Source organism: Mixophyes fleayi, chromosome 7, assembly GCF_038048845.1.
Source record: "Mixophyes fleayi isolate aMixFle1 chromosome 7, aMixFle1.hap1, whole genome shotgun sequence".
NCBI lineage: Eukaryota > Metazoa > Chordata > Amphibia > Anura > Limnodynastidae > Mixophyes > Mixophyes fleayi.
In genome coordinates, this window is record NC_134408.1 from 123,395,620 (window position 1) to 123,411,302 (window position 15,683).

General features: G+C 39.0%; 1 protein-coding gene across 5 annotated transcripts in view; it reads left to right on the forward strand.

Moving 5' to 3' along the window:
* WIPF1 (WAS/WASL interacting protein family member 1) overlaps positions 1-12,838 on the forward strand; it is a 69,776-nt gene extending 56,938 nt beyond the window's left edge. For all 5 annotated transcript variants that reach the window (XM_075180598.1, XM_075180602.1, XM_075180603.1 and 2 more), the window contains exons 6-8: positions 155-367; positions 5,674-5,790; positions 6,209-12,838. In XM_075180598.1, coding sequence (XP_075036699.1) covers positions 155-367; positions 5,674-5,790; positions 6,209-6,264 — 386 coding nt within the window. In that variant the 3' untranslated portion in view covers positions 6,265-12,838. The remainder of the gene's footprint in view (positions 1-154; positions 368-5,673; positions 5,791-6,208) is intronic.
* Positions 12,839-15,683: the final 2,845 nt, after the last annotated feature.

A 15,683-nucleotide genomic window follows, 5' to 3' on the forward strand; every position in this document is an offset into this window, starting at 1 on the left:
AAATATGTTTCCATTCACAGCAAGCAGCATTTTCCATACTCGTAGAGAGTTGGCTACTGCCCAAAAATGTTAAAGCCCTGTTCTTGTAGCAATAATTACATAAGAATGATATGTAGACGTACTACTGTTAAATGTACGTGTATGCTTCTGTTAGGGCAACTTCCACCACCTCCTCCTGCAAGCAGAAATGGTTTTGGTCACAGAGGGTCAGTAGGTCCTCAGCACCATTCAAGACCAGGAACAGAATCCCCAAGAAGTGGTCCCAGACCACCTCCACCCCCAGAGAGACCTGGCTTCGGATCCCTGCCTCCTCCTCCACCGCCTTCTTCATCAGTTAGAAATGGTTTTCAAGACTCGTCTGGTGAAGGTAAGAAAATGCTTACTTGCGTATGTCTAATAAGAATGGAAGTCACCTCTTCCATGGCACGTGGGGCAGGTTTTAAGTTCCTATGGTGCTTGCTCTGTTAGGCACTCAAGAAACATGGACTGAAATGTAGTTTTTTTTCTTAATAATCCAAAATTGTTTAGCAAAGCCAGGATATAGTACGTACTCATGGCTATTTTCCCTGCTGTTGGACTCCGAATATCTTCCGATGAGGTATGGGAGGTGAGGTGTTTCCTACTATGGAATGTGGCTGTTCTCTAGAGACAGGTCCATACGCAGATCTTTGGACTGGAGTCCACAATATGGAACATGTCTTGCTTTGAAATTGTTCTTAGCCTGAATGCTATGACAACAGTGATTGGATATATCACACTTAGGAAAAAGATATCTCTTCTTGACTACTACATGGAATAAGAGACATCTAGTTAAGGTGGGAGAATATCCAAAGGTGGCCATTCCCTTTATCTATCTCTACCTGACAACCCAGTGAACATTGCTTGTTAAAATGTTGTTTTATCAGGAGCTTGCTAAAAAAGTACACTGTGGATAGTGGAAGCATTTATCATAGGAATTACTGATCCCAGTTTTTACCTGTGCTCAGACTGCAGTCACAACAGCGGTTCATATTGCATACATTTGGGGGTATATTTATTAAACGGCAGGTTAGAACAAGTGAAGATGTTGCCCTATAGCAACCAGTCAAATTTTAGCTGTCATATTGTAGAATGTACTAATTAAATGATAACTAGAATCTGATTGGTTGCTATAGGCAACATCTCCACTCTTTCAAACCAGCAGTTTAGTAAATCTTGCCCTGGTGTGTCCGTAGCTTTATACTGCATGATGCAGTTGCAAGGCTTAGTGGAGGATCTGACACCTTTGATTGAAGGCCATTCACCCCTAAGATCGTGTTGTTTGGCAAAAATGCAATAGCAACCAGAGACCCGCTAATGGATTTTGAGTTCCTCTCATTAGCCAGGCTTTACCTCTACATAAAAGTGGGGGGGGGGGAAACTATCACATAACTACCCTCAGGAAGCTGTTTTAAGTCCAGTTTTCTCTACAAATATATATGGTCCAGGGCCGATCAATCTAGTTAGAGTGGGGGATTTAGCTTGCAGTCATAATTCCACAGGTGGCCTGTTATCAGAAGATGCATTTCTCAGTGTATGTTCTTAGTGCAGTGCATACCTATTTAATTTAAAAAACAGAAAATGTTCTTCGGGTAAAATATGTTTATAAAAACAAAAATTGGTTTTATGGCATTAAAATCATATAAAAATAATATAAACACACAACAGATTACTCAATCAGGGTTTAATTTAGTGTTGGAAACTTTTCCGTGCAGCACACAATACTGAGCAGTTGTATTTTTACACTGTCAAATCTCCCAATGGAGGAACATTGGGTTCGGGGATCGTAAAAGGGTCAGAGCTTAATAGGAAAGTGGGAAGAGTTTTACATAAATTTGTCCATGTTTGGGCGTGTTTAGATGGCATGGGAGTGAGGCTTATTATGTCACGCTGTCAGGATTCTAAATGTTGGGTTGTACGGACTGTGATTTGAGCCAGGACACTTCTGCCTCCCAATCCTAAATCTGTCTGCACATTTTAAATATGTCCATTATTTCCCCCCCCCCCCCCAACACAATATGATTATGCCAGGTGCAGAATTGCACCTTCTTTCTGCATCTTCCCCTAACTCTAAACAAAGCCCTCACTTTGTAAGTGGCAAAAAGTGATTGAAAGGGGGGATTTGTGAAACAGAAAAAAGAAATATAAATGGTTCCCCATCACTTAACTGCTTCTAAACCAGTAATTAAAAAACATAAGTGAGTTTCATACATTTGGAAATATATGCTAAGTCATCTACTAATTACGTACAAGATGTTTCTGCTAATAAGATGGCCCTAAACAGTGAGAATACCAACATTGGGCTACATATATGAATGAATTCTTAAATTGAGAATAAAACTCAACAAAAGGTCCCACAGTACTTCAAGCAGGCTTTGGAATGGGCCTGGCCAACCTGTGGCTCTCCAGGTGGTGTGGACTACAAGTCCCAGCATGCTTTGTCATTAGATAGCCAGCCAATAACTGGCAGAGCATGCTGGCACTTGTAGTTTTACAAGAGCTAGAGGTTGGCCAGGCCTGCACTAGAAGGACCACGCCAAATGGTGACTGCAGATCTCCTCTCAATGTCTAGTTGAAACATAATATATAAACAAGACAATTTATAAGTAGTAAAATGTGCCCAAAACAGTGTGGTAAACTGTTAACCAGTAAAAATATAACACTAGGGTCACCAGCACTCTTTTAAATACTTTACAACATCTACCACTTAAAAGGTTCTTCTACTAATATGATGCTCCTAACATTATACGGTGATGGTCTGATTCATTAAGGAAAGTAAGGCAAACAAAAAGTATTTTCCTGGACAAAACCATGTTACAATGCAAGGGGGGCAAATTAGTTTATTATTTTGCACATAACTTACATATTGGCTATTTCATGTAGGACACAAATACTTGATAGCTCTATTTGTACACTGAAATTTAAAGTTGATCTAGGACATGTCCTACCCCAACTATAAAACTGTCCCCAAATTTTAAATTTACCTCCCCCCTCCATTACAGCATGGTTTTACCAATGTGCAAAGCTACTCATTTTTTTTTGCTTTAATAAATCAGAGCCTGAAAATACCAAATACACTACCAATAACAAAATGAGGAGCACATGTGCTTTACTAGAAACACATTAGGCCTGATTCATTAAGGAACACAAAGTGAACGCAGTTTGCGGTTTTTAAATTGGACGATATTGCACGCAAGTATGTCCGTATTCAAGTACAATTCTATCTCAAGAAACACTTCTATTGAATACGAGTTTAAGTCCGCTCTGCCTATACGCTCCTTGCAGTATGTAAACAGACACCACACACTGAAGGCTACGCACAATCCATATGTATATATAAAGTCCCATCAGAACGCACAGATAAAAAAAAATATTAAATACATTAACACCTGTTAATAATATAATCATTCATAAAAATACATTGAAAAAAAAGTTTTTGGTTTCATATTTTTTGACATGAAATATATATATTAGGATGTTATTAATGCCTACTGTATATAAAATGCATTTTTACAGTTGCTCTTAATTGCTCACAGAATGTCTAGCATACATACATGTCGGTTCTCACCATCAGTTGGCATTGACACCTGCCCTTTAGCTACTGCAAGTGATACAGCTAAAAATCACGTACCTCAGAGATGCCCAGAGCTTGATTGGCCGGATGTGCGTGTAACCAACCTTGGTATGCCTTTATTGTAAATTGCCCTTCCCTCCCCCGTTTGGCCCTTCAAATCGTAGGCTGTCGGAAGTGTCCTTTGTGGTAGAAGATTAATTGGATGCACTTGTGTTCACTGGTGTTTAGTCCATTTGTGAGAATGTGCAGAGCAATTTTACGCAAAATAAGGCATGTATCAGGATTTACATTGCTTAATGACTCTACCTCACTCCTCCTATCTGCATGTGCAAACTTCTGCTTCTCAGCAAATGCCACCATCTTGCTCCTTAAACCCATGCGCCTGAGGAGCAGCAGAACTTCTTTGGTGCACCTCAAAGTGCACTTAAATTTCCACCAGATTTTATACATTTATGGAGCAAGTTGGAAATGTCTGAGGAAGAACAGTTTGCATCAGCCCATAGGAGACGTTGTGCAGAGGGAGAGTGCTTCTTGCAAAGTACGGAGTGGGCTGACTGGTGTGCCTGGTTTTGCAGAGGGAAGTTTTAGAAATTGGATAAATGGGAGGAGAGGGTGCATTTTTTAGAGGCTTTCCTTGCCATGTGGCAGAGATCGGGATACATCCTATACTTTTAATGTAATGCACTTTGTGCCATAGAATGGACTTCAGGAGACTTTGACTAATGTAAAACAAAGCTTCAAGCACACAAAAGTGCCACATGTAATAAAGTCTAGTCCTGATGTCCCTTCACTTTCATAGTTCATGTAAGGAATAAATTAGGCAAAACCAAGTAGTCTTGTAGGAGAAAAGTTTGATATTTGCACTTCTGTACAGTGTATCTCCTCTGCACACCTATGGGGTAAATTTATCAAGCTGCGGGTTTGAAAAAGTGGAGATGTTGCCTATAGCAACCAATCAGATTCTAGTTATAATTTATTGAGTACATTCTACAAAATGACGGCTAGACTCTGATTGGTTGCTATGGGCAACATCTCCACTTTATCAAACCCGCAGCTTGACAAATTTACCCCCTAGACGCACTTCTAGTTTGCAGAGGCAGCTCCTGAGAGCGGAGAGTAGGCGTGCACCTTCATGTATGCTGGGCACATCAATATATGCACAGTAACTTCTATTTAAACACACTTTGGTGTTAGTTTTTTGGAATCTTGTTAAAATCAACTAATTCATGTTGTTCTGAGGGTAAATGGATAACAGGGTGAATAATTAGTATGTAGATGTACAGCAACCTCTCAGTGTATGATACACATCAATGCCATTAATGCAACTTTCTGCTTGTTGATTTTTGATGATGAATTTCTGGCCAGGGACATATACAATTTATGAACACACAGGTACTAGACAACACAGATACAGTAAAAACTTGCTGCAATGGAAGTGGTACAAATGGATTTATTGTTTTGCATGGAAGGAAAATAGTGGCTGCATTTATATGTAGCACACAAATACCAGGCAGATTTATTTTTGCATTATGATTTAGAGCTGAACAAGGACCCCCTTGCACCTCTATGTCCATCTGCACATTTTATCCTTCCCACCCATGTATCATGGCTTTGCCAAGGTGCAATTTGCTCCTTTTTTTTTTTGCTTTGCTCCTGAGGCCCAAAAACGTTAATACATGTATAATTTCTTGTAAACAAAATTGCAAAGCCCCCCCCTGCTGTAGGATGCTCTGGAAATGTCATTTCAATTCTGCATTAGAAATGTTTTTTCGCAGTTGCTTAGAACTTGGCAATCTGGTGTATCTGGATTAAAGTGATTACATGGCACCTACAACCGTTTGTCATTGAATGTAACACTATTTGCTACATAGTAGAAGTAAGGAATTTCAGATTATAGACATTGTAGATCACAGGTGCCTTTCCCATAGTGTATACATGATATTTAGGCTGCTGCGTTTATACATCCAGATAGTCATCAGAATTTACACTACCCTGAATTCAATCAGTACATCTGTAATACTATTGTTAATCTGTTTATTAATCCAAGAAAGTAACAGGTCTGTCTTGTATGATTCCTTTAGCAGATGAATGGGAGAGACGATTCTTATTCCATCCGTTTTCTGATCTGCCACCACCAGAACCCTATGTACCAACAAATAAAACCTATCCGAGCAAACTTGTGAGAGGAGAATCCCGAAGTGAGTATAAATATACTCTTGTGAAATTTTTTTTATTTTATTTTTTTTACATTTCCTGTCCAAAATTAGTCCCACAGGGGATCCACAGCCAGAGAACGCTGCCGTTCCTAGCTGAAAGTTACTTCTAGAGATCAAGTAATTTAATGGAGGTGGTGCCTCATTCATCATCATCATCATCATCATCATTTATTTGTATAGCGCCAACATATTCCGTAGCGCTTTACAATTGGGATCATTCCTTATAATAATATAATAGTCATAATAATAACATCAGAACTCACTGATTTTAAGCAATGACGTCAGAACTCACAGATTTTACAGATTTTATTTACAGGTGTTTTCACTTATCATTAGCATCATTTGTGTATTATAATGACATTATACATGTATAACATTGCCCATTGTTGTGATCTTTTAGGTGGCTCTTCCAGAAAAGAACGAGGTGCCCCTCCATTGCCTCCGATACCCAGGTGAAATGGATCTCCAAGCGCCAGAGATACCTGTGTTGATCAGAAGAGGTCATTTGACATTTTATTATGTGTTATTTTTGTTGGAATCTATCAGAAAGAGACCACATGGGGTCATGTTGACGGCTGGGTGCAGAAATCACAATATGCAGGTATATTGCATTATTGTGTGACGCTGTTATACTAGCACCCACCACTATGACTGTCCTGTTATCCTGAGCATCAGCAGCTGGGACAAACCAAAGCCTATTGATTTATCTCCTGTGACTATTAAGGAATGATATAAGGGTTGCTCAGATCTTATTGTATAGTCTTACAGAGTTCAGACATACTAAGCCCATGATATTATCTCCATGTTTCATGTCCTATTTACTGAATGGGAATGATGTATTTTTATACTTACATTGTGTCAAGTGTTTGACTAGTTAGCACAAAGTAAAATGTGGTTTGTCTGTCACATAATATGCCTCCCTGCTTTATATGTGCAAATACATTCCCAACTATTTATACTACTAGAGTATTGAATGGTCTATGTACTAAGTCAGTTTTGCAGTGATCACTTTCGGTAAGATATGGGTGATGATCTATTTTGCACTATGTGCATCATTTATGAAGGCTTTTGCAAATCTCATACACATAGGAAATTATATCAACCATTTAACACATGTTCTTCTAGCCTGGTAAACGTGCTTTAATGCCGATAATGCAATAAATAATGTAAACAAATGGACCTGTACACACACTTTCTAAGAAGTGTTTGCTTTGCTTCAATTTTAACGTTGTCTATAGTATTCACTATTGTTAATGGTCGGTACATAGTAAATTAAGTTGCAGGGAAGATTTGAGAATACACTTTGAATGCTCTGTTACAAGTAAGGTCATTCACAGGAGTTTTTTTTCAATGCCTATATGTACGAACCTTTAGTTACATGTAGTGAGCAATATAAGATATATTAAAATACATTTCATTATCACAATGATCATTTTCCTACTATAAATCTGTACATAGGTTTCTTCAGTCATCCCTGCCTTATAGCCCTTACAGTGGACTATTGGTGACTGGGACACAGACAAGGAATTAACACAGATGTGAATATATGGTAGCACTTCGTCAGGAAGTCTGATTAGGCCAACTAGCCATTGTGCCCACGTTCCACCACCAGGACACGGTAGAGCAGGCAATGACAGCTTTCATCACAAGATAAATTCCTACAACCCGCTGTCAAAAGTGAGCAGGAGGACAAGTCCCTACTACCCACCAGTGCATGCCTCCCTTTCCAATAGGCACTACTTCTGTAAGTCAGAGTCAAATCAAATAGATTAGACAGAACTAACATTTTTACTAGTACAATAAATAGTTATGTAAATTAACTGTAACAAGCTAAAGTACCCCTGTTTGCAACCATATTAAGATCTCATTTAGAGTTGAGTGTGCATTAACTTTTGTGGCGTGAGTATACTCATATCTGTTCTGCGTATACCCACCAAAATGAGTCTGTATCTAGATTTGTTCATATCTTAGATTTGTAGCTCTTTCGGCCTGGAGAGGAGGAATGAGGGCGGTAAAACATTAGTTGACTACAATATGGGTGTGTTCAAATAAGTGTACGTCTCCGGAGATATAACATAATTGGACATGGTGCATTCCCAGAGGCATATCTCTTGAGGGTACTGGAAAGCTGGTGTAAAGATAGGTAATGATGAGGATGACCCTCAACATCATCATCATCATTTATTTATATAGCGCCACTAATTTCGCAGCGCTGTACAGAGACCTCATTCACATCAGTCCCTGCCCCATTGGGGCTTACAGTCTAAATTCCCTAATATAGACACACACACACACACAGACAGACAGAGAGGGAGAGACTAGGGTCAATTTAGATAGCAGCCAATTAACCTACTTGTATGTTTTTGGCGTGTGGGAGGAAACCGGAGCACCCGGAGGAAACCCACGCAAACACAGGGAGAACATACAAACTCCACACAGATAAGGCCATGATCGGGAATCAAACTCACGACCCCAGTGCTGTGAGGCAGAAGTGCTAACCACTAGGCCACTGTGCTGCCGCTATACAGCCTCTTCTGATTGGCTGCTTGAATATTCACAACTACAGCTGAAGCTGAATTCAGCTTCAGCTGGAGTTGGACTAATCTGGAGATAGGTGCTGCTCAACATAGACACATGAATACGCTTTTTCGACCCAAGATGAGGCCCTGAAACTGGTTTACTAAGCAATATTGACTTTGTGCAGGAAGTGAGCAATGCAAGAGAAAAAAACATTTATATCCAATGAGCGGATAGTAAAAAACTACATAAAAATAATCTTTTTAGCTCATCTTTTGGTTCTTCCTTGCCGTGATATAGATTGTTTGCACATTACATACTTTAAACAACTGTGAAATGAATTTGGTACAAGATACTGTAACACCCTTCTAATACTGTAAAGCTGTCTTCCTACATAGACCCATAGTTAGATCTGTTTTATATCGATAAATAAACATTGCATGATACATAAGATGGAAATGCTGTGTGGAATATTTACTAACCTAGATGCAAACTTACACAGTGCAGTAAAACAGAGGATCCACTCAGCAATTAGCTTGCTGAATACTCAACGCTGCTCGATGCAGCTCGGCCTGATGTCAAACAGAGATAATGTCCTTTGTGAGGACAAAAAAATTGGGCGACTGACAGTTCAGTATAATTTTCAATGCTTTATTGAGAATTAAATGATGGATAGAGATCTGGACACCATACTCCAAATTATGTCAATTGTTCTATGGATCCCTGTCAGGTTTCGTTAACTTTTGAATGATTGTATCCTTAGAGCTTCCACCTGTTCAGGCAACAAATGAACAATGAACTATAGCTGGATTTTGAGATCCATAAATAACCAAAATCCAAAGATGCCACACACCTCTTTTGAAAAGACAATGCACCTTTAAATTTCCGAAATGCACAGGGACATAGTATGGAGCATTTTGTGTGTATTTTTCGCATAGATATCACCATCAGCAGCAGCTATTTATATAGTGCCATTAATTCCGCAGCGCTGTATAGAGAACTCACTTACATCGCTCCCTGCTCCATTGGAGCTTACTGCCTAATTTCCCTAACACACACACACAGACCAAGAGCCTGAGATCCATTTAATAACAGCTAATTAACCTACCAGTATGTTTTTGGAGTCTGGGTGGAGGAACCAGAGCACCCGGAGGAAACCCACGCAAAGAACATACAAACTCCATCACAGATATCAGTGTGTTGTGTTTGGTCTGAGCTGCCTTTAGCTGAGCAGCACTGCCTGTAAACAGCCTAATGGAAGGTTGACTAATGAAAGTAAGTATTTAATTACTATGGTTTACTGCACTGTGCAGGCTTGCTCATATGTTAGTAGATAATAATAATGGTGAGTGATGACTATTAAACTAGTTGGAAATGTCATAATGCTCAGTATGCTGTTGCACTTCAAGGTATATTCATTGTTTTCATAGAACTGTTAAAGTCTCTCACTCTGCTTTCATCCCCAAGACAAGCAATGCACAATTAATGTAGATATTCATTGCAAATGTATTGTTCAATTGCTTTATTACCAAAGAATTTCATTTTTGGCAATCCAAAGGAAAAATGCACAGATAGGCTTAAGTATATAATCATATTATTTTACTTTACATTCTCAGTTTACTCCTTTTTTTATTTTTTGTATGGTTTTTGGAAGTATTGATTTTTATAAAGTGAAGGATTTATCACCTTTTTTCCACTGTCTCTTCAGCAACTACTTTAATAACTTGCTACATATTTTTGCTATGCTACAATCTTACACAAAACTTTGGTAGCTCTATTTTCTATCTCTATCTATAACTTAGTGCTGTTATAAATGCACTGCAACATGATTGTACAATATAATTTTACCATCATAACCGTGTCACACCCAGAGCCATATTAATGATTAATGTATATGTGTGTTAATCAGTGAATTTTTATTTAAGACTGCAGGCAAAAACAAACGCTGCTGAGTGGCACTCGCACACAGATTATGTGGAAGGACTCACTATCACATACGTGGTCTTCTGTTATGATATCCACAAGGATCTGCACAGGGGCAGACCTGGCATGTGATAATGATCCCTTATGGCCACATGTATTCCTATATTTCACAACCGAGTGCCAAGTGACAAGATCAGTGACCATATGCGTGAGTGTCCAAATTGGACGAGATGCAATCACTTGTCATCACTGGGGCCTGAATTGGAAGATGACTGCACACACAGGCTGGTTCTCTTCCCACCGATCAGACTTCTGTCAGACAATGAGGTCTATTTTGGACCATACACAATGCCATATTGTGCCAGAGTTAGTTACAAGTGTGTGTGACTAAGGAGCCTGAGATACGCTTGCCTTTAAGGGACCAGAAAGCAATTGGCACCATGCACTAAACAGCATATCAAACAACCTTTTGAATATACATTTTTTATTCTGCCCTGGAGGCAATAATTCTTCCTGTGTGGTTGACCCAACTATAAACTGTTACAGGTATACAGATGTGCTGTACATAAGCCATTGTGTCTTATCACTAAGACAGCAAATCACATATATATGTTTGGTGGCGCTGGCGCTATCAGTGTAGTCCAAATAAAAAAGTATTATATTGTAGATTTCAATGCATATAACCATTAGTCTAAAGATTAAAGACTCAGTTAAATGTACTATGATTATCTTGTCTATAGTAACCCAATTACTTACAGCACCCATGGTTGTTTTTATATTTTAGTGTGGGAGTGTAGGATATTTATATGTCCTTATATTTTAAGGTTGAATAAAAGACATGTATACGTTGAGTTTAACCCTCCTTCATAAAAATCCACAGTCGATCCAAATGAAAGCAAAAAAACTCCAAAGCAATAAAGCACAGTCCACTATACCTTATTATGGGGGAAAAAATCTGTATATATTGCCAATCATACTACCCCTCCCCCTGACACAATACACTGTGTATACACTGAGTGTATATGATTAGTAAGCCATTGTGTTCGGACTCTTGTTATTTTTTTAATACATCAATTATAATTAAATGAGTTACGATGAAGATGAGTTGAACAATCTACTCTTCCCATCTTGCTTATTAGTGGTTGTTTATTACAAACATTGTGTAGTTTATTTATCAACTATGACAATAGTTACTTCCCCAATTTTCTTACATATTAGGGGTAAGTTATAAGGGAACCGTATTGAAGGAAACATGTAATATCAAACTTGCCTACTGTCCCGAATTTCAGGGAGGCCTCCCGGACTCCCGGAAGTGTAGGCAAACCTCCCGGACCCTGTAAAATGCCAAAATTCACGGCATTGAATAGGGGGGGGGGGGGCAGGTCTTAATCACGTCCTTAAGCCCCGTCCTTGGCTATTCAATACCTTCAATATATGTATGTTTATGGTAAGGGGCGGGGCTATAGTGGCGTAATGACATCATCAAGCCCCCTCCTACCCTCTGTCACATGATCTGTACTCAGATCTCCCAGAGTACAAAATGAAGACGTAGGTAAGTTAGGTAAGTATGTGCAATATGTCAACAGATTTGTATATAAAATGTAAGGTGCATTACACTGCAAATCAGCACAGTATCATTACCAGCAAGCTTTGTTCACAATGTTCTAGTTTACTTCATATTGCTGTGTAATAGGGTATCATAAATTGCCGCATATACTAGCAATTTGGTTGGCCAATTCAGTTTCAAATCAAAACTGTCACCAACAATTGCTCTGCCTAACAATATCTAACTAGTTTCATTGGGCGCTCTGCTGGAAAACCTAGCTTAGCTGGCTGATGGTTACCTGAGCGAATCTGGTAAATGCATAAGCCCCTTTCAATCTCAGTATTTCTAATAACCTGTTGGGTTGATCATGCCGAAAGACTGGATAATAGCCGTTCTCGCCAGCTTAATTTTCCAACATATGTGGGAAAATTGTGTTAAAAAAGAATCAGAATTCTTGTACACTTTCATTGTCCATTTCAATAAAAAGGACAACTGTGCCCTCAAAACAATAAACATCAAAGTAAAGTAAAATAATCTTTTAAAATAATAGATTATTTACAATTTATTACATAAAAAAAATGTTGATCATATATATTGAACAAAGTGGGCATAATGAACAAAGTGGGAATAAGCATCAATTAACCTTTTCAGGTACATATTACACAGCATATTAAATGTATGTAACAATATGTCTTCTATAGGGCCTGGCCACAATAAAAATAATTTGTACAATTTGTTGTATCAAGTATTATTTGGCTCACTATACATGTTCATACTGATTACTGGGTACAGAGCCTACAAATGGCTGCTAACAAATGTAATATACAGATGTTGCTAAGAGCTTCTTTGTGATACCATAAATGAAATGACTATGGGTAAATAGGGTTGCAATAAACAATGTTTTCTGAGCTTGTCTGGGTTAAGAAACAAATCTGTACATTTTCTGTAATAAAACTTGTATGTAATATTACCAAAGATGTGTAAGATGCAATAAATACTCTTTTGAAATTTGTATAAAATAAACGTTTACAGTTGTTTTGAAAATGCTGGAATGCTGTGTTTTATAAAGTCATCGTTCAAAATATGTTACTAAAATTGGAGAAAGGCAGGTTGCCTCAAGATCTGTTCAGTTGCAAATTAAATATATATTTTTATTTAAATGATCTATATTAAGTTTAAGGGGAATTACACACTTAAAATTGTTCACATAGATGTTGCGGTATAAGGCAGTAAGAGGGAATTGGCTGGGGGATGGAGAAACACCCTCTGTAGCAGGCCTGGCCAATCTATGGCTCTGCAGGTGTTGTGAAACTACAAGGCTCAGCATACCCTGTCAGCTATCCCCTTGCTGTCGGCTGGCAGAGCATGCTGGGGTTTGTAGTTTCACAACACCTGAAGAGCCACAGATTGGCCCGACCTGCTCTATAGTAACTTCAACCATTAACATACAGACTACTTGACCACCTATGGACTTTGTTTAAAGTACAGCTAATCACTAACACACAGTGGGGGCAGCCATTTTTGTGGGCAGAGAAATGTTCAGCTTGTCAGTTCACTAGGAGCCAGTGACAAAACCAAGATACATCATCTCAAATATTTAGAAGGTATTGGTCCCTAGCACACTTTCAAATTTGGTGGTTCCGATCCCCATTTTACCAGTACTGATAATACCATTTCACTGGTGATGGCAAGTCTTTAGAGATAAAAAATAGCAGGTTCTTAAAATATCTCCATTATTGTATATAATTCCATATAGAGTTTATCAGATTAATTTAAAGTGGACATATCGTGAATACACAGTGTACACATCTGTTTTGTGGGCTAGACAAGTATGCAATCTATCAATTTGCTACAAACCAGTGACATCACTAAGGCAATGCCAAATATTAATGAGGCTTGACCTACATTAATGAGGTACTTTTTCCTAGTGAATTGATAGCCTACATTTACGTGAATTATTTCAACCCACAAAACGGATATATGTCTCCACTGTCTGTAGGTGACCGTATACTTCAACCTTTTGCATTACAAACCATGAGGGAAGCAGTAAGCGGAAATTTATACCAAGATGTCCAAATGTTAATAAACTTTACTGGGGCATCCCCTGTCATGTAAAGTAATTTAAAAAGTGTTTTGATAATAAGCTTCCAATGCCCATTGGTTATCAGCTTGCTCCACTCAGCAGATTTTTTTTTGGGCATTGTTAAATTATTGCAGCAGGAGTAACACAGAAGGAGATACACAGAAAGATAAAGTATCTTATCAAGTATCCCAGCCCAGAACTGCACATGACTACCCTCAAAGCTCCTAAAACATAAAGGGAAACATGAAGGGGTGGGATCAAGGCCACATTAATACAACATGGCAGGGATTAGGTGAATTCTATGAATGCATTTAATCTGATCACAAACATATATTATTAGATAAGGGAACCCACTACAAAATCTCCTCCCAAACCTCATCCTTGAGTGCCCACAGGCCCACTGAGATATCAGTGCATGCAGTTGCTTTATACTTAGCTGCCGGATGGTTGCTAGGTATAGACTCCTGACATTGTCATTGACTACTTGCCTAGACAAAAACTAAAATGGAAAGTTAAGAGAGGGCCAACTGGATCCACCAACCAATATAAAATCATCAGGGAAACAATACAATAACGCTTTGGAAAAAGAAACATAATTTCACTAACAAAGTTCTACCAGGAAGAGATGAAGGCAGCTGAGATCAAATTGGGACTCTAGCAGTCAACTGATGAATGACATGAATATTATGCAAGGAAGGACACTGTAATATCTTGAGGCATAAGTATGCAAAATATTTAAAAGAGGAGGCCTATTGTTGAAGACAGAGACCTAACTGCACCCCCAGTGCATCTTCATCAAATGAGAAGTATACAGACTTGTTCAGATCTACACATAGCCCACAATATTTACCAAATGACAACACCTCCAGGAGAGCTGAGAGTGAAGCATCCAAACTTTTATGTCTATAGGTGTCTGAGCGTCACTGTTATATTACAGCATTATGTACTGAAACAGCTTTTTTTTGACGATGATTGCTTGTGACATTGACCCTGACTGCCAGCAGCTACTTAGCGAAACCAGCCTGGTGGCACGACCAGTGGTTTCCCCGTAGCGACGTCCATTGCTCCTTTGCAGGGATTCCTGGTGAAAGCTGGGGTTAGCATTAGACTCCATGCCACTGGCTAGCCACTTCCAATCGCTAGTGCCATAATGGCACTATATCTAGGACAATTCGTAAAAGATGGTGTTCGCCATATCCAACGGCACAACGACCAGCTTATTGCTAATGGCTTGCTGTAGTTTATAGATGGCGAATGTTAAAATCCATGGACTTGCAAGGCATAAAATAACTTTAATTGGAACATATTATGAAGGGTAGGAACCTGGAGAGATGAAAGGAAAAAAAGAATATACCCATTAATTAATAATATAGGGGGACTAGAGTGACACTTATCTGGGATTTGCCAGCTGTGTGGATTAGAGCAAAAATTGAGGGAGAGAATGAACCAGAGTGAACCAAACAACCGTCCTGCCCCCCTGTGCTCGGATCACCAACCCCTGATGCCAGCTGTAAACAAACAAAGGTTGGCGAACCCTTTAACCCCTCTCCCTTCTGATACTGTAGGGACTGTTTGCTGCATGGTCACATTCTAACAGCCTCCAGCAGGAAACAGACCCAACTCCCTTCCATATTCCCATTGCCATATGGAACGAGGGTTCTTTCCCTAACTATACTTGGATGTCTTTCCCTAACTATACTTGGATGAAAGGCAGTTGATTGCTTCTCCTCCTTCCAATTGAGATTGTTTTGTATGTGTCCCTCATTACCTCTGTCTTCCCATGTTTACCTGTAACGCCCCTCCATT